Genomic DNA, 20,435 nt, shown 5'->3' on the forward strand with positions numbered 1-20,435 from the left:
TAAATCCATGAAAGCCCCTGGCCCGGATGGGTATTCTGGGGAGTTTTTCAAAATACTAAACCGTCAAAGCACTGCCCCTCTCACTGCTTTTTTTAATACTATCCTCACTGATTATGTTGTTCCCCTTCATTTTAATTCTGACGAAGGACCTGGTGTCCGAAAAGCTTTAGGCTGCTGGTGAGAATATTCAAAGGGAGAGCTCTTTTTCGTCCAATACTTACCTGAGAAGGTGAAAGGAACCCGGGCCGTCAGTCTCCAATCCCTTATTCCATCTGGGACGGGTAACGAAGTGGAACATTGAGCTTATGTGATCCCCTACCACTATATGTGGTGATATGTTGTTTTAATTCCATGTTATTGTGAGTCTAATGTAATAAAAATTCATTTTGTCTTGTCTATCAGACAATATTGCACTAGATTCTTTTGCTTTTATCTTTGAGATTGGTAAACACTCTGGAAGTTTCAAGTGGATATCCTCATGATGTACGATTGAGAACCTCGCCATTCTTTGATATAAGAAATTGGAACTCATTTTCTATCAAAAATGTCATGAGGAAAGTACTTTATTTAGTGATATGCGCCATTGTGAGAATCATTTTTTGTAGGTGATTTATTGTTATGATAACCAAGGTACTTCCTAAACCAGGACGTGGGTACAAGAACCCGGCGTCCAAAGGAAGCATCCTGGGAGGCGGAAGTATCAAAGGCATAGAACCTAGTGAACGTGTTCACTGAGGACCACGTAGCCGCCTTGCACAATTGTTCAGCGGACGTGCCACGGCGGGCCGCCCAAGAAGGTCCAACAGACCAAGTAGAATGGGCTTTAATAGCAGCAGGAGCCGGAAGACCAGTCTGTGCATAAGCTTGTGCAATCACCATTCTAATCCATCTGGCCACGGTCTGCTTATTCGCAGGCAAGCCACGTTTGTGAAAAGCAAAAAAAGAGTATGTGACCTGAGAGAGACGGACAGCCCGTACCACATCCAAAGACCGCTCTTTGGAGGGCAAACCAGAAGAGATAAAGGTGGTCATTCCGAGTTGTTCGCTCGCTAGCAGTTTTTAGCAGCCGTGCAAATGCATTGTCACCGCCCACCGGGGAGTGTATGTTCGCTTTGCAGAAGTGCGAACGCTTGTGCAGCAGAGCGCCTGCAAGAATATTTTGTGCAAAACAAGACAAGCCCTGGACTTACTCTTCGTGTGCATTGATTCTAACGTTAGAGGGACGGCTTTTGACGTCACATACACGCCCAGCCACGCCTGCATTTTTCCTGGCACGCCTATGTTTTTCCAAACACTCCCTGAAAACGGTCAGTTGCCACCCAGAAACGCCCCCTTCCTGTCAATCTTCTTGCGGCCGACAGTGCGACCGAAAACGTCGCTAGAACCTGTGCAAAACCACAAAGCTCTTTGTACCCATACGTCGCGTGTGCGCATTGCGGTGCATACGCATGCGCAGATTAACCATTTTTTACACTGATCGCTGCACTGCGAACAACGGCAGCTAGCGATCAACACGGAATGACCCCCAAAAGCCGGAACCACAATCTCTTGGTTAAGATGGAAAGATGACACCACCTTAGGCCACCACCTTAGGCAGATAACCAAGATGAGTTCTAAGAACTGCCCGGTCACGGTGAAAAATCAGAAAGGTTGGACGACAGGACAAAGCGCCTAAATCCGAAACCCTCCTAGCAGAGGCAATAGCCAGCAGAAACACAACCTTAAGCGTAAGGCATTTAAGGTCCACTGACTCAAGAGGTTCAAATGGAGACTCTAGCAGAGCAGTCAGGACAACAGACAGATCCCATGGAGCCATAGGAAGGACATAGGGAGGCTGAATCCGTAAAACACCCTGAGTGAAAGTATGAACATCAGGAATAGACACAATTTTCCTCTGAAACCACACCGACAAAGCAGATATATGAACCTTGAGGGAGGCCAGACGAAGGCCCAAGTCCAGGTCTTGTTGCAGAAAAGCCAAAAGTCTGGCAGTGCTGAACTTGTATGCGTTATAATTCTAAGCAGCACACCAGGTGAAGTAAGAATTCCAGACTCTATAATAAATCCGTGCAGAAGCCAGTTTGCAGGCCTTCAGCATAGTTTGGATAACCGCCTCAGAGAATCCTTTGGCCCTCAGGAGTGATGCCTCAAGAGCCACGCCGTCAAAGCCAGTCTGGCCAGGTCTGGGGGGTAGACACAAGGGCCCTGAACAAGGAGGTCTGGGCGTTGAGGAAGTAGAAGAGGACGCTCTATCAATAGACCCTGCAGGTCTGAGAACCAATGCCGTCTGGGCCACGCTGGAGTGACTAGAAGTAGTATTCCTCCTTCTTGCTTGAACTTCCGTAGTACCCTGGGCAGGAGAGACACTAGAGGGAACACGTAGGTTAGCAGAAAGTTCCATGGAATTGCCAGTGCATCCACGAACGCTGCTGGAGGATCCCTTGTTCTTGATCCATAGACCTGAACTTTGTGATTGTGCCAAGACGCCATCAGGTCTACGTCTGGTAGACCCCACTTGTCCACTAGGAGTTGAAAGACTTCCTGATGAAGACTCCACTCTCCAGCATGTATGTCCTGACGACTGAGGAAGTCCGCCTCCCAGTTGAGGACTCCCGGAATGAACACTGCCGATATTGCTGGCAGATGGCGTTCTGCCCAACTAAGGATTTTTGACACTTCCAACATTGCCATGCGACTTCGAGTGCCGTCTTGATTATTTATGTATGCCACCGTGGTGGCGTTGACTGATTGCACTTGAACAGGCCTGTTCTGTATCAGAGGCAGGGCAAGAGTCAAAGCATTGAACACTGGCCGCAATTCCTGAATGTTTATCGGGAGGAGAGATCCCTCCTTGGTCCACCGACCCTGGAGAGAGTGTTGCTCTAGCACCGCGCCCCAACCCCGCAGACTGGCGTCCGTAGTCCGTCGGACCCAGATGGGAATCCAGAAAGGACGGCACCTGCTCAAGTGTTGGTCCTATAGCCACCAGCCCAGTGACAGACGAACCTCCGAAGTCAAGGATATCATTTGAGACCTATTCCGATGAGGCAGACCGTCCCACTTGGAAAGAATCAACCGCTATAGAGGGCGGGGGTGAAATTGAGCATACCCTACCATGTCGAAAGCCGTCACCATGAGGCCTAGTACTTGCATCGCCGAGTGTATCGACACCCTTGGACGAGAAAGGAAGTATCTGATCCTGTCCTGAAGTTCTGAAGTTTCAGGACTTTCTCTTGAGACAGAAACGGTCTTTGACTGTGTGTGTCCAGCCATGCCCCCAGGCGCACCATGTTCCGAGCAGGAACCAGCAAGGACTACTTCCAGGTGATGAGCCACCCGTGGGCTTGTAAGAATTGGACCGTGAGGTCCATATGACTGAGGAGAACGTCTTTGGAGTTTGCCAGGATCAGCAAGTCGTCCAAATACAGGAGGATCCTGATTCCCTGACGACGGAGAAGGGCCGTCATCACGGCCATGACCTTGGTGAAAATCCGAAGGGCAGGGCCAGTCCAAACGGCAGAGCCTGGAATTGATAGTGTAGGTTGCCAATAGCAAACCGCAGATATTGCTGATGCGATATGGCAATAGGTATATGCAGGTAAGCATCCTATATGTCCAGGGATACCATATAGTCTCCGGGTTCCATGGCCAGTACAATCAAGTGCAGCGTTTCCATGCGAAATTTGGACACTCTCACAAACTTAATTTAGTGATTTGAGGTTGAGTATAGGCCGGAAATACCCATTGGGTTTCGGGACTAGAAACAGGGTCGAATAGTATCCCCTGCCTCTCTGGGACAGGTACCGGCACTACCACTCCTGTATCTAGGAGGGATCACACAACAAAGTGTGGAGCTTGCGCTTTCAACGGATCCGAAGGGAATACCGTTGTGCAGAACTGGCGAGAAAGATGTCTCTTGAAAGAGACTTTGTACCCGTGAGAGACAACTTCTCGCACCCAGGCGTCTGAAGTGGTCCTTAACCAGACCTGGGCGAATTGCAGAAGTCGGCCTCACACCCTGGGATTCCCCAAGAGGAGGCCCGCCCCATCACGCAGCAGGCTTGTTTGGAAGCAGGCTGACGGGCGGCCCAGGATTGTTTAGGTTTGGGCTTGGTGGTTTTGAAAGCACAAGCCTGTCTCAGGTACGCCTGACCCTTTGCTTTCCCTGAAGGCCGAAAGGAACGAAAAGTGGTGCTCTTTGCCTTCGGTGCAGAAGGATTAGTATTCGGGAGAAATGCAGTCTTAGCAGCTGCTGAGTCAGTCACAATCTTAAGATCTTCCCCAAACAGTATGTCTCCCTTAAAAAGGACTACCTCCAAAGTCTTCTTGGATTCCAGATCCACCTTCCGTGACCTCAACCACAAAATACGGTGAGCCAGGATGGACATAGTCGACGCCTTAGCTGCAATTACACCTGCCTCGGAGGATGCCTCCTGAATATAATGGGAGGCTGTGGCAATATGAGACAGATATCCTGAGGTAGCTCTTCCTCAATAGCCTGAACCCATGCTTTTGCGGCTTAAGAGGCTGCTATAGTGGGTCTATGAACCGCACCTGTAAGGGAGTAAATAGACTTCAGGCATCCCTCCTTGCGCTTATCTGTCTGTTCATTCAATGAAGTGACAGTGGTGACAGGCAGAGTAGATGACAACACAAGCCGGGTGACACGGGCATCCACCGGAGGTGAATTTACCCACTTGTTACACAACTCAGCAGAGAGAGGATAACGAGCTAGCATCTTTTTAGACTGGGAGAATTTCTTTCCTGGAGAAGACCAGGGTTCCTGCCGTATATCAACTAAGCGGTCAGAATGTGGCAATGCTACCTTAGTTGCCTTCTGACGTTTAAATTTATCAGGTTTCTTAGAAATCACATTTGGATTTCATAGCACACAGACGTGTAGAACTGCTGCTGGTAATAATCTGAACATTGACAGCAGCTGAGGAAAAAAGGGGAAAAAAACTTTATTCAATAAGGACTCTTGGTTCTGATTTAAACCTAGAGAACCTATTGCAAATAACCACAAAAAAACCTAGCTGATTTGGGTCTTAGGAACCTCGACAAACATTAAATCCAGCTCTAAAGGTCATTAGACTGTGGAATCCAATTAGGATCATTTAGAATAAATTTGTTTTTCGTAAAATAATCTGCATTTGCTTAAGAAAGTTAACTCTTTCAATTAATCTCATCACAGTAGGAAAATTCTATTGTCCAAAAACTAGCACCCCTGAAGAAGTCGCCACAGACGAAACGCGTTGGGTGAAACAAAATATATATTTTTAAAATTTTGTTTTAACAATATTGTATTTACAAAAACTGAACAAACATCCACATTTTTTTTGTCAGAATTTATTATGAAAATTGTATTTCTGAATTTGTATTTTAAGAATAAAAAAATGGTTTTAACATTTGGGCGTATGCATTTATAGGGTACTAATAGAGCATCCTCCGTTCACAAACATATATATTGAATGTCCATTCAATAAAAGCGCTCCTCAGAGATATTTTTTCTTTATAGCTACTTTTGTGGGCCCATATCGGCAAAGGGCCTTCTCTCTTGGGGTAGCTGCCCAAAATAGCTGTATTTAACAGGGAATTGATCTTAAGGTATTTATAACTAGACCTTATTATATTGATTAATAATAGCGCATTAAGGAACTTCCATCCCCCCAAAAAAAATATATATATATATAATATATTGATGGAAGTTCCTTAGTGCGCTATTATTAATCAATATAATAAGGTCTATCATCTTAATACAATCTACAATGTATAGTGCATTTAAGATGTAGATTGTTAATTGATGATTAAGCTGATAGGGGGATGTGACTATTCCACTGGTATTTATGGCTCCACGGTGTAGGGCTGGTGCAGGAGGATGGTAGTCTGTTAATCTGGTCTTGAAAAAGGCTCTGATGTGAGCCGAAACGTTGTCCATGACCCTGTAAACACGTGAGGTTGGAATTAAAAGATACTCTTTTTCACTTTGGAGAAGTCTGGTGAGTGCATTCTTTGCAAGCTATATGTTTGGGATTAAGGGGGAGATTCAAATGTTTGAAAAGTCAGTTGGGAGTCTGTTTTCTCCTATGTAATAGACAGGAAAAAACAGACACCCAACCGACTTTTTAAACATTTGAATCTCCCCCAATGTCTGAATTTGACCAAGCTCTGGATCATGCACCCCAGCAACTGTGAGGACTAATATGTGAGTGCAGCTTCATGCTCTTGACTAATTTATATATGTGTGTGTGTGTGTGTGTGTGTGTGTGTGTGTGTGTATATATATATATATATATATATATATATATATATATATATATATATAATATACACAATAGGTGATTCAGCGCGCCCTACTGGCGCTCTTCACACCGTCGTTTGGGGCTACGCCCCGTTAACCCCTGCACACCTTTGGACATACGCAGGCCGGTAGATAACAGAATCAGAAACACAGGGCAGTATAGAGGGCATACAGAAATGGTGTCCGGTTGAGAAAAGATAGAGAGGCGTAGGGGGGGGAGAAAGGGAATGTACAGAAACGCGGAACGATCGGTAAAGGATAGGGAGAGTCAGGGTGGTAGGGAGAGGATAAAGAGAGGGAAGGTGTTAGATAGAAAATACCGTTGCAAGAGGCTACGACCCGTTAACCCCTGCACGGGCTTCAGCTGTGCTATAATTGTTATTATATGGAGTTTTACCTGCAAAAAAGTTTATGCTATTGGGTAAATATTGCAAGGGGGAAGGGCGTGCGATTGTCAAGGGGGCGTAGCCCTTTGTGAGGGCGTAAAGAGTGGCCGCAGGGCACAATGAATAACATAGTGTAGTGTATACTGCTAGTGTATGCAGCGCAGCTTATACACACAGTGGCCACAGTTATCGGAGCCGCGTATACACACAATGGACACAGGTAGCTGAGCCGCTTATACACACAATGGCCACAGGTAACGGAGCCACGTATCCACACAGTGGCCAGAGGTAGCAGGGCAGCTTATACACACAGTGCCCACAGGTAGCAGAGCCGCTTATACACACAGTGCCCACAGGTAGCAGCGCAGCTTATACACACAGTGGACACAGGTATCAGAGCCATGTATCCACACAGTGGCCAGAGGTAGCAGGGCAGCTTATACACACAATACCCACAGATAGCAGAGCCGCTTATACACACAGTGCCCACAGGTAGCAGAGCCGCTTATACGCACAGTGCCCACAGGTAGCAGAGCCGCTGATACACACAGTGCCCACAGGTAGCAGAGCCGCTGATACACACGGTGCCCACAGGTAGCAGAGACGTTGATACACACAGTGCCCACAGGTAGCAGAGACGTTGATACACACAGTGCCCACAGGTAGCAGAGACGTTGATACACACAGTGCCCACAGGTAGCAGTGTTGCTTATACACACAAAATGGACCCCGGTAGGAGTGCCACTTCTACACACAATTTCCATAGGTAACAGAGGCACTTATACACACAGTGGCCACAGGTAGCTGAGCCGCTTATACACACAATTGCCACAGGTAGCAGCACCACTTATACACACAATGGCCACTTTTAGCAGCACCGCTTATACACACAATGGCCACAGGTAGCAGCACCACTTATACACACAATGGCCACAGGTAGCAGTGGCGCTTATACACACAATGGCCACAGGTAGCAGTGTCACTTATACACACACAATGGCCACTGGTACCAGAGCCGCGTATACACACACTGGCCACAGGGAGCTGTGCCACTTATACACAATGGCCACAGGTAGCAGTGTCGCTTAGACACATAATGGCCACAGTATTACTTTTTTTTTATTTCTCTGACATCCTAGTGGATGCTGGGAACTCCGTAAGGACCATGGGGAATAGCGGCTCCGCAGGAGACTGGGCACAACTAAAAGAAAGCTTTTAGACTACCTGGTGTGCACTGGCTCCTCCCACTATGACCCTCCTCCAAGCCTCAGTTAGATTTCTGTGCCCGGCCGAGCTGGATGCACACTAGGGGCTCTCCTGAGCTCCTAGAAAGAAAGTTTATTTTAGGTTTTTTATTTTACAGTGAGACCTGCTGGCAACAGGCTCACTGCATCGAGGGACTAAGGGGAGAAGAAGCGAACCTACCTGCTTGCAGCTAGCTTGGGCTTCTTAGGCTACTGGACACCATTAGCTCCAGAGGGATCGACCGCGTGGAACTGGCCTTGCTGTTCGTTCCCGGAGCCGCGCCGCCGTCCCCCTTACAGAGCCAGAAGCAAGAAGAGGTCTGGAAAATCGGCGGCAGAAGACATCAGTCTTCACCAAGGTAGCGCACAGCACTGCAGCTGTGCGCCATTGCTCCTCATACACACTTCACACTCCGGTCACTGAGGGTGCAGGGCGCTGGGTGAGGGCGCCCTGAGCAGCAATAAAAACACCTTGGCTGGCAAATATATCACAATATATAGCCCCAGAGGCTATATATGTGATAAATACCCCTGCCAGAATCCATAAAAAAAGCGGGAGAAAAGTCAGCGAAAAAGGGGCGGAGCTATCTCCCTCAGCACACTGGCGCCATTTTCTCTTCACAGTGCAGCTGGAAGACAGCTCCCCAGGCTCTCCCCTGTAGTTTGCAGGCTCAAAGGGTTAAAAAGAGAGGGGGGGCACTAAATTTAGGCGCAATATTGTATATACAAGCAGCTATTGGGAAAAATTCACTCAATATAGTGTTAATCCCTAAATTATATAGCGCTCTGGTGTGTGCTGGCATACTCTCTCTCTGTCTCCCCAAAGGGCTGTGTGGGGTCCTGTCCTCAGTCAGAGCATTCCCTGTGTGTGTGCGGTGTGTCGGTACGGCTGTGTCGACACGTTTGATGAGGAGGCTTATGTGGTGGCAGAGCAGATGCCGATAAATGTGATGTCGCCCCCTGTGGGGCCGACACCAGAGTGGATGGATAGGTGGAAGGTATAAACCGACAGTGTCAACTCCTTACATAAAAGGCTGGATGACGTAACAGCTGTGGGACAGCCGGCTTCTCAGCCGCGCCTGCCCAGGCGTCTCAAAGGCCATCAGGGGCTCAAAAACGCCCGCTCCCTCAGATGGCAGACACAGATGTCGACACGGAGTCTGACTCCAGTGTCGACGAGGTTGAGACATATACACAATCCACTAGGAACATCCGTTACATGATCCCGGCAATAAAAAATGTGTTACACATTTCTGACATTAACCCAAGTACCACTAAAAAAGGGTTTTATGTGTGGGGAGAAAAAGCAGGCAGTGTTTTGTTCCCCCATCAAATGAGTGAATGAAGTGTGAAAAAGCGTGGGTTCCCCCGATAAGAAACTGGTAATTTCTAAAAAGTTACTGATAGCGTACCCTTTCCCGCCAGAGGATAAGTTACGCTGGGAGATATCCCCTAGGGTGGATAAGGCGCTCACACGTTTGTCAAAAAAGGTGGCACTGCCGTCGTAGGATACGGCCACTTTGAAGGTACCTGCTGATAAAAAGCAGGAGGCTATCCTGAAGTCTGTATTTACACACTCAGGTACTAGACTGAGACCTGCAGATAGTGCTGCTGCAGCGTGGTCTGTGACCCTGTCAAACAGGGATACTATTTTGCGAACATAAGAGCATATTAAAGACGTCGTCTTATATATGAAGGATGCAGAGAGGGATATTTTGCCGGCTGGCATCCAGAATTAATGCAATGTCCATTCTGTCAGGAGGGTATTAGAGACCCGACACTGGACAGGTGATGCTGACTTTAAAAGGCACATAGAGCCTTATAAGGGTGAGGAATTGTTTGGGGATGGTCTCTGGGACCTCGTATCCACAGCAACAGCTGGGAAGAAAATTTTTTACCTCAGGTTTCCTCACAGCCTAAGAAAGCACTGTATTATCAGGTACAGTCCTTTCGGCTTCAGAAAAGCAAGCGGGTCAAAGGCGCTTCCTTTCTGCACAGAGACGAGGGAAGAGGGAAAAAGCTGCACCAGTCAGCCAGTTCCCAGAATCAAAATTCTTCCCCCGCTTCCTCTGAGTCCACCGCATGACGCGGGGGCTCCACAGGCGTAGCCAGTTACGGTGGGGGGCCGCCTCAAAAATTTCAGCGATCAGTGGGCTCGTTCACAGGTGGATCCCTGGATCCTTCAAGTAGTATCTCAGGGGTACAAGCTGGAATTCGAGGCGTCTCCCCCCCCGCCGTTTCCTTGCCGACAACTCCCTCAGGCAGGGAGGCTGTGCTAGAGGCAATTCACAAGCTGTATTCCCAGCAGGTGATAGTCAAGGTGCCCCTACTTCAACTAGGACGGGGTTACTATTCCACACTGTTTGTGGTACCGAAACCGGACGGTTCGGTGAGACCCATTTTAAATTTGAAATCCTTGAACACATACATAAAAAAATTCAAGTTCAAGATGGAATCGCTCAGGGCGGTTATTGCAAGCCTGGAGGAGGGGGATTACATGGTATCCCTGGACATCAAGGAGGCTTACCTACATGTCCCCATTTACCATCCTCACCAGGAGTACCTCAGATTTGTGGTACAGGATTGCCATTACCAATTGCAAACACTGCCGTTTGGACTGTCCACGGCACCGAGGGTCTTTACCAAGGTAATGGCAGAAATGATGATACTCCTTCGAAAAAAGGGAGTTTTAATTATCCCGTACTTGGACGATCTCCTTATAAAGGCGAGGTCCAAGGAGCAGTTGTTGGTCGGAGTAGCACTATCTCGGGAAGTGCTACAACAGCACGGATGGATTCTATACATTCCAAAGTCACAGCTGGTTCCTACCACACGCCTACTGTTCCTGGGGATGGTTCTGGACACAGAACAGAAAAAAAGTATTTCTCCCGCAGGAGAAAGCCAAGGAGCTGTCATCTCTAGTCAGAGACCTCCTGAAACCAAAACAGGTATCGGTGCATCACTGCACACGAGTCCTGGGAAAAATGATAGCTTCTTACGAAGCAGAATTCCATTCGGCAGGTTCCATGCAAGAACCTTTCAGTGGGTCCTCTTGGACAAGTGGTCGGGATCGCATCTTCAGATGCATCGGCTGATAACCCTGTCTCCAAGGACCAGGGTATCTCTACTGTGGTGGCTGCAGAGTGCTCATCTTCAAGAGGGCCACAGATTCGGCATACAGGACTGGGTCCTGGTAACCACGGATGCCAGCCTTCGAGGCTGGGGCAAGTCACACAGGGAAGAAATTTCCAAGGACTTTGGTCAAGTCAGGAGTTGTCCCTACACATAAATGTTCTGGAACTGAGGGCCATTTACAATGCCCTAAGTCTGGCAAGGCCTCTGCTTCAAAACCAGCCGGTACTGATCCGATCAGACAACATCACGGCGGTCGCCCATGTAAACCGACAGGGCGGCACAAGAAGCAGGATGGCGATGGCAGAAGCCACAAGGATTCTCCGATGGGCGGAAAATCACGTCTTAGCACTGTCAGCAGTGTTCATTCCGGGAGTGGACAACTGGGAAGCAGACTTCCTCAGCAGACACGACCTACACCCGGGAGAGTGGGGACTTCATCCAGAAGTCTTCTAACTGTTGGTAAACCGTTGGGAAAGGCCACAGGTGGACATGATGGCGTCCCGCCTAAACAAAAAACTAGATATTGCGCCAGGTCAAGGGACCCTCAGGCAATAGCTGTGGACGCTCTAGTGACACCGTGGGTGTACCAGTCGGTTTATGTATTCCCTCCTCTGCCTCTCATACCAAAGGTACTGAGAATAATATGAAAACGAGGAGTAAGAACGATACTCGTGGTTCAGGATGGGCCAAGAAGAGCTTGGTACCCAGAACTACAAGAAATGATATCTGAGGACCCATGGCCTCTACCGCTCAGACAGGATCTGCTACAGCAGGGGCCCTGTCTGTTCCAAGACTTACCGCGGCTGCGTTTGACGGCATGGCGGTTGAATTCCGGATCCTAAAGGAAAAGGGCATTCCGGAGGAAGTCATTCCTACGCTGATAAAAGCCAGGAAAGAAGTAACCGCAAACCATTATCACCGTATTTGGCGAAAATATGTTGCGTGGTGTGAGGCCAGGAAGGCCCCAACAGAGGAATTTCAGCGGGGTCGTTTTCTGCACTTCCTACAGTCAGGAGTGACTATGGGCCTAAACTTGGGTTCCATTAAGGTCCAGATTTCGGCTCTGTCGATTTTCTTCCAGAAAGAACTGGCTTCACTGCCTGGAGTTCAGACATTTGTAAAGGGAGTGCTACATATTCAGCCCCCTTTTGTGCCTCCTGTGGCTCCTTGGGATCTCAACGTGGTGTTGAGTTTCCTAAAATCACATTGGTTTGAGCCACTTAAAACTGTGGATTTGAAATATCTCACGTGGTAAGTGGTCATGTTATTGGCCTTGGCTTCGGCCAGGCGTGTGTCAGAATTGGCGGCTTTGTCATGTAAAAGCCCTTATCTGATTTTCCATATGGATAGGGCAGAATTGAGGACTCGTCCCCAGTTTCTCCCTAAGGTGGTATCAGCTTTTCACTTGTACCAACCTATTGTAGTGCCTGCGGCTACTAGGGACTTGGAAGATTCCAAGTTACTGGAGGTAGTCAGGGCCTTAAAAATTTATATTTCCAGGACGGCTGGAGTCAGGAAAACTGACTCGCTTTTTATCCTGTAGGCACCCAACAAAATAGGTGCTCCTGCTTCTAAGCAGACTATTGCTCGCTGAATTTGTAGCACAATTCAGCTGGAGCATTCTGCGGTTGGATTGCCGCATCCTAAATCAGTAAAAGCCCATTCCACGAGGAAAGTGGGCTCATCTTGGGCGGCTGCCCGAGGGGTCTCGGCTTTACAACTTTGCCGAGCTGCAACTTGGTCAGGGGCAAACACGTTTGCAAAATTCTACAAGTTTGATACCCTGGCTGAGGAGGACCTTGAGTTCTCTCATTCGGTGCTGCAGAGTCATCCGCACTCTCCCGCCCGTTTGGGAGCTTTGATATAATCCCCATGGTCCTTACGGAGTTCCCAGCATCCACTAGGACGTCAGAGAAAATAAGATTTTACTCACCGGTAAATCTATTTCTCGTAGTCCGTAGTGGGCGCCCATCCCAAGTGCGGATTGTCTGCAATACTTGTATGTAGTTATTGCCTAACTAAGGGTTATTGTTGAGCCATCTGTTGAGAGGCTCAGTTATATTTCATACTGTTAACTGGGTATAGTATCACAAGTTATATGGTGTGATTGGTGTGGCTGGTATGAGTCTTACCCGGGATTCAAAATCCTTCCTTATTGTGTCAGCTCTTCCGGGCACAGTATCCTAACTGAGGCTTGGAGGAGGGTCATAGTGGGAGGAGCCAGTGCACACCAGGTAGTCTAAAAGCTTTCTTTGAGTTGTGCCCAGTCTCCTGCGGAGCCGCTATTCCCCATGGTCCTTACGGAGTTCCCAGCATCCACTACGGACTACGAGAAATAGATTTATCGGTGAGTAAAATCTTATTTAATCCAATGTCCATTGGTAGCAACTATACTCACAGAAGTTCAATTTGTGTGTGGGGGGTTTGGAAAGAGGGTGGGTTCAGTGAGGTGGAGGTGCCTATCCATGCCGCTGATCACCCCGATTCAGGGAATCACTTGTAGCGGCTGCGGATGGTATCAGAGGTGCTACGTGTGGTGGAGGGGTGGGTGCGGGAGGGGGTCCAGAGGTGTTGCGGGTGGTGGAGGGGTGGGTGCAGTGACACGGATGGCGGAAAGGGTGCAGAGGTGCTGTGGGTGGGGGAGGCGTAGGTGTGGAGTGGGCGCGGATGGGGGAGGGGGTCTAGAGGTGCTGCGGGTGGGGGAGGTGGAGGTGCGGAAGGGGAGTGTAGATGCTGTTGGTGGGGGAGGGGGTCTGTGGATGAAGGAGGGGGTCTGGAGGTGGTGTGCATGGGGGAGGGGCGATGTAGGGGGGGGGGGTGTTTCGGGAGGGGGGGTGAGGTAGGGTGATAGGTTCTAGAAGTGCTGCGGGTGGAGGGATGGCTGCAGGGGAGCCATGGATGGGGTCCGGAGGTGCTACGGGTGGGGAAAGTGTGGTAGGTCCACGAATGGGGGAAGGTGGCTATAGATGATGTGGGTGGGGGCCGGAGGTGCTGTGGTTGGGGGAGTGGCAGCTGTGGGGGTGTGGTGGGGGTCCAGATGCGCTGTGGGTAGGGGAGGGGGCGTGGGGTACTGCGGGTGGGGGAGGAAGTGGGAGTGCCGTGGGTGGGAGGGGGATGTGGTGGATGCTGTGGATGGGTGGGAGGGGGGGCATGTGCAGCAGTTGGGGGGCAGATGTGGTGGATGCTGTTGGTGCGGCGGGTGGAGTGGAGGATGCGGGGGTGTAGCGGGAGGGGAGAGGTGGGTATAGGGGTGCGGGGGTGCCGCGGGTGGGGGAGGGGTGGTGGGTGCTACGGGTGGGGGAGGGGCGTGTGCCGCTGGTGGGGGTGGATGTGGTGGATGCTGTGTGTGCCGCGGGGCGGGGGGGGAGAGGTGAGTATGGGGGTGGGTTGGGGGAGGGGAGGGTGCGGTGGGGGAGGTGTGGGGGTACTGCAGGTGGGGGAGGGCGGGGGGTTTGGGGATTGTGGGTGATACGGGAGGGGGAGGGGGTGGGAGTGCCGGGGGAGGGGTATGTGCGGGGGACAGATGTGGTGGTGGGGGCGGGAGTGCCGTGGGTGTGGAAGGGGTGGGGGGTGCTACGGGTGGGGTAGGGGGTGCGAGGCGGATGTTGCGGGTGGGGGGCGGATGTGGTGGATACTGTGGGTGCCGCGGGTGGGGGAGGAGCGGGCGGGTTTTATGGTGCGGGGGTGTAGCTGGGGGGAGTGGTTTGAGTGCCGCGGGTTGGGCAGGGGGTGCCGCGGGTTGTGGGTGCTACGGGTGGGTGATGGATGTGGTAGGTGCTGCGGGTGGGGTGGAGGGTGCAGCGGGGGGGAGAGGTGGGTATGGGGCTGCTGGTGGGGGAGGGGCGTGTGCCGCGAGTTGGGGGCAGATGTGGTGGGTGCCACGGGTGGGGAAGGTGCGGGGGGGTGGGGTGGAGAGGTGGGTATGGGGTTAGGGAGGTGCTGGGGTGTAGGGGGGGAGAGGTGGGGGAGGGGGTGCCACAGGTGTGAGAGGAGGGGGGCAGCGCGGTTTGTGGGTGCTACGGGTGGGGGAGGTGGCGGGCAGCGCGGTTTGTGGGTGCTACGGGTGGGGGAGGAGGCGGGAGTGGGGTGGGGGAGGGGCATGTACCGTGGGTGCGGGACAGATGTGGTCGGTGCTGTGTGTGCCGCGGGGGGTGCTGCGGATGGGGGAGGGTGCGGGAGTGCGGTGGGTAGTGCTGCAGGTGTGTGTGGGGCGGGAATGCCGTGGGTGGGGGAGGGGCATCTGCTGGTGGGGGAGGGGCGGGAGTGTCGCGGGTGGGGGGGGGGGGTGCTGCAGATGTGCCTGCTATGGGCGGGTGAGGGGGCGGTAGTGCCGCGGGTGGGGGAGGGGTGGAGGGTGCTGCAGATGTGGGTGCTATGGGTGGGGGAGATGGCAAGAGGGCCGCGGGAGGGGGAGGGGCGAGATCGCCGCGGGTGGGGGGTGCTGCAGATGTGGCTGCTATGGGTGGGGGAGGGGGCGGTAGTGCCGCGGGTGGGGGAGGGGTGGGGGGTGCTGCAGATGTGGGTGCTATGGGTGGGGGAGATGGCAAGAGGGCCGCGGGAGGGGGAGGGGCGAGAGTGCCGCGGGTGGGGGGTGCTGCAGATGTGGCTGCTATGGGTGGAGGAGGGGGCGGTAGTGCCGCGGGTGGGGGAGGGGCGGTGGGTGCTGCAGATGTGTGTGCCATGGTGGGGGAGTGAGTGCCGTGGGTGGGGGGTGCTGCAGGTGTGGGTGCCGCGGGTGGGAGGGTGCGGGGCGTTTGCCGCGGGTGGGTGGCGGATGTTGTGAAGGCTGTGGGTGCCGCTGGTGGGAGGGGGGCGGGGGCACCAGTCAGTGGTCGTCCACGGCATTCTCCTCCGGACTGTGCGGCAGCTGAGCAGTCAGCGGCTGCAGTGTCACCAGGGTGCACGGAGTGTACGGGGAGGGGGGAGAGAGGGGAGTGGGCGGAGATTGGGAGGGGACTGGGCAGGGATGGGCGGACCGAGGGAGGGGACTGTTCCTGGCCTGCATCCAGCCACCCAGATCTGTGACTGTGACTCCGCCCAGTGTTAGCAAATGAATCACAAAGTCACAGATCTGGGCTATTATATAGGATATATATATATATATATATATATATATATATATATATATATATACACACATATATAAATGCACAGTCACAGACTGGAAGTACATAGCAGAATACTTGTACTAAATATTCAGGTACGAGGACACTTGTTCTTAACTAACACTGTCTAAAATGACATGTAGAATACTTAAGTGACTGTAAATGCACAGCGCTGATGATACAGGCGGATTTACAGAGGAGACAGTGCCCTGCAGTTCCGGAGACCAGCCGCAGCTACTTGTGAAAAGATGGCGCCCAAATGTCAGTCAGGGAGTGAGGGAGAGTGAAATGCAGCTCCAGGGTGGGAACACCAGCAGTAGATGGCGCCCGGAGCTGGGGGAGGGGCTACAGGTCAGCGCCTTATCCCCTATGCTGGTCCTCACCACTGGGTACTATGGAGCCTTACTAAAATGGATTTTTGTATAATCCGACCTGTGCTCCCTGCCCTGGTGGATATAGTGGGGTCCCTGCTCTGGCATAGTGTCCACGCCAGCGTCTCAGTCCGTCTCCAAAGACCGCAACCAGAACGCGATTTTGGCGAGTCCCACCTGGGGGACCCTCTTACCTCCTCCCAAAGAAGCAGCAACGTGATCCTGGAGAGCGCCAGTGGCGGTGTGCCTGGGAACCGGAGCGCCTCCGCCGCAAGTACCTGGGAACTCAGCCAGCGGGAGTATGCAGCACAGCATGTCACTAGGACATAAAAGTGCTGCAGCCCTTGAAGATTCTTCTAACAAAGCTCTTTTCAGGGCTGCCTAGCGCAGACTAGCTGCTTTCACTTTGTGGGTGATAGCGCCAAGTGTATATCTCTGCATTACTTGGTACGTGCAATAGGAGGGAGGTGCAGTTGTGAGCTTGTGTATACGTATAATATCTTACCCATTTGATGGCCATTTTGAGGTTCTTTTCACCATAAACTTTATCGGACAAGGTAAACTTGTTAATGGTGTTATATACATATTTACATACATTTATTTTATTCCCAGCAGATGGAGGTAACAGCAGGAATATCTCAGAAGAATATCTCATTTTATCGCACGTCCACAAAATAGAAGATTACATAACACAGGATTCTGCAGGAGAAACCCCAATGACTCCAATTCTATATCCAGCACCTCACAGAGCAAATACATCATCTGGTCCATCTAAGCATGGGCAGTATTCTCCTGCTAACTCGAATACTGTTACACCTAGTGCTGCATATAGAGTAGCCACAATCTCTCCCTGTGCTACAGATGGAACATGTTTTATACAAGACACAATGCTTATTACCGATCAGCCAGCTAAGGCTGGTGAGAAACCATTTCCATGTTCTGAGTGTGGGAAATGTTTTACACATAAATCAGCTCTTCTTGCACATCAGAGAAATCACACGGGTGAGAAGCAATTTTCATGTTTTGAGTGTGGGAAATGTTTTACATATAAATCAGCTCTTTTCACACATCAGAGAAGTCATACAGTTGACACACCTTATTCATGTTCTCAGTGTGGCTCATGTTTTGCATATAAATCATCTCTTCTTAGACATCAGAGAAATCACACGGACCAGAAGCCGTTTTCATGTTCAGAGTGTGGGAAATGTTATAAATATAAGTCAACTCTTGTTACACATCAAAGAAGTCACACAGATGAAAAACAGTTTCCATGTTCTGAGCAATCAGGATTCCACATATGACTGTGAGTAGTACTTACTGGTACTGAAGATACACAGGTTCACATAGGAGACAGAATGGTGCTAGCAGCATCATTTGATACTTTAACATCATACAATAACACTGGACTTGCTGGAACTTGAAGCATATAACAAAAGTACTAGAGGCTATGGGTAATAATAATAATAATTTTTTTTATATAGCGCTCTTTCTCCAATAGGACTCAAGGCGCTTAGAGCTCAGTAGTATTGGCTATCACTGGAGAAATACACGGCTTGCACAGATGTCCTGAATGGTGCTCAGCAGGACTGGCTGGAACTTGAAGCACATAACAAAATGACTAGGGGCTATGGTTAGAGCTCAGTAGTATTGGCTATCACTGGAGAAATACACGGCTTGCACAGAAGAAGTCCTGAATTCACAGCAGGACTGGCTGGAACTTGAAGCATATAACAAAAGTACTAGAGGCTATGGTTAGAGCTCAGCAGTATTGGCTATCACTGGAGAAATACACAGCTCGCATAGAAGTCCTGAATGGTGCTCAGCAGGACTGGCTGGAACTTGAAGCATATAACAAAAATACTAGAGGCTGTCTGTAGTGCTCCGCAGTACTCTCTAGCACACGGCTTGCACAGAAGTCCTGAATGTAGTACAGCAGGACCGGCTGGAACTTGAAGCATTCAATACTTGCTGCCACTTACTGTCAATCACTGCAAAACAATTTTCACAGTGACCGTCATCGCAAGACTATTGCGGAACATGCACAGGGCGACTTAGGCGCATAATGTGCAATGGCAAAAAAATTGCTTCTTCCCCCCCCATACAAAATTTACATTACGTCTATTTGTGAATCAGGTCCAATATTGGCAAAAATGCACAGAATGCAGTCCACTTAGGGCCCAATTCAGACCTGATTGCTGTTGTGCGAATTTGCGAGGCGGATGATTATCGAACGACTGCGCATGCGTACGGATCAAAATGTGCAGGCGTGAGTCCAAACTACAAAAGAGTTCAGCGTCTTTATTGATCGCTAGGCGTATGCAGGTTGAGTGACAGGAAGAGGACGTTTGTGGGTGGTAACTGGCTGTTTTCTGGGAGTGTCAGGAAAAATGAAGGCGTTCCCAAGCATTTTCAGGGAGGGTGTGTGATATCAGCTGCGGGCCAATCAGCCTGATTCTATTGCACTGTAGGAGTAAGTCCTGGGCTATGCACACACTGCACAGACTGGAAAAATCATTTGATGGTGAGCGAGTTGCGAATGGATTTGCAGCTGACCGGCGTTTGCAAAGCTTTTTGCACGGAATACGCAGACTTGCACGGGGCGAATTTTCACTCTAGATGGTGACTATCTGATCGCAAACCTCTGCAAATTCACAGAGGAGCGATCAGGTCTGAATTAGGCCCTTAATTAGTATCTCAATCAGTTTAATTATAACATCTGTGCAAAAGCAGGGATAGCCCAAAAACCTGGACTGTTGGGGAGCCTTGAGGATCGCATTTGGGAACCATTGAAAATAGTCAATAACAATCTACCTGTCCTAATGTATTGATTACTCTGTGTCAGAGTTATTGTGTATTTTAACATATAATGTGCTATTCACTGAACTTATGTTGCAGCTGGAGTTAGATTATTTAGTATGTTAAATAGAAATAGACGATATCTAAAAACAACCAAGGAAGGAAGAGTGATGGAAAAGGTGCACTTAGAGGTTGTGGGTCGTACATTATGTATATATTATAAAATATAATTATTATTTTTTTGGTCTACATTAAAATAATTTTGTTGGAAATCTTATTTTGGTGAAATATTAATTAAAATGTGCAAAATGTTTTGAAATAATATGTAATAAAAATGTTTAAAAACCTGTGTTCTCTGTCCTTGTTATATATTATACTGTATTAGCGGGCTACTGACGCTGTCTTCAAAATGTTCCGATATATCTAGTTATCGTTTCCTAGATGTATAGTAAAGTGTATGTAAAATTGTCACTGTGGACATGGGTTTCTATTCCCTTATGCTGGGTACACAATATGCGATCTATCATTTGTTATATCAACAAATGATATATCGCAGGTACATCGGTGGACGGGGGGGGGGGGGGGGGATTAAGAGGGGAAGATGCCCACACAAAGGGGTATATTTACTAAGATTCGTGTTTCTTCCGATTTAAGTGAAAATTAAACTCGAATGACATCGGCCGTGCAAAATTGCTACTTTTTGAATTTGTTTTCAGTAATTTACTAAGCTACCATGTTTCTCATATTCGTATTTTCCGATGTTGATGCCATTCGTATTGTTGGGTAGTGTTTTACGGGAGTGATTGGTGAAACACTGCCGGACATAACACAATGAAGCCCGGCTGGATCGGTGAGATCTGTGCAGGGCTTCATTGTGTATAGTATAGAGAGACTTAAAAGTATTTAAAAAAAATTGTGTGGGGTCCCCCCTCCTAAGCATAACCAGCCTTGGGCTCTTTGAGCCGTCTCTGGTTGTTAAATACCGGGGGGAAATTGGACAGGAGTTCCCCAGTATTTAGACAACCAGCACTGGGCTGTTGGGCCGGCCCTGGTTCCAAAAATACGGGGGACAAAAGACATAGGGGTCCCCCGTATTT

The 20,435-nt window shown here is 49.7% G+C and overlaps 1 protein-coding gene across 3 annotated transcripts in view; it reads left to right on the plus strand.

Moving 5' to 3' along the window:
* LOC134983094 (gastrula zinc finger protein XlCGF53.1-like) overlaps positions 1-19,658 on the plus strand; it is a 52,828-nt gene extending 33,170 nt beyond the window's left edge. For 2 of the 3 annotated variants that reach the window (XM_063948790.1, XM_063948791.1), the window contains exon 7: positions 17,155-19,658. In XM_063948790.1, coding sequence (XP_063804860.1) covers positions 17,155-17,843 — 689 coding nt within the window. In that variant the 3' untranslated portion in view covers positions 17,844-19,658. The remainder of the gene's footprint in view (positions 1-17,154) is intronic. The other variant, XM_063948792.1, reaches the window with a different exon arrangement.
* The last annotated feature ends 777 nt before the right edge of the window (positions 19,659-20,435 follow it).

This window comes from Pseudophryne corroboree (genome assembly GCF_028390025.1).
Source record: "Pseudophryne corroboree isolate aPseCor3 chromosome 3 unlocalized genomic scaffold, aPseCor3.hap2 SUPER_3_unloc_1, whole genome shotgun sequence".
Classification (NCBI taxonomy): domain Eukaryota; kingdom Metazoa; phylum Chordata; class Amphibia; order Anura; family Myobatrachidae; genus Pseudophryne; species Pseudophryne corroboree.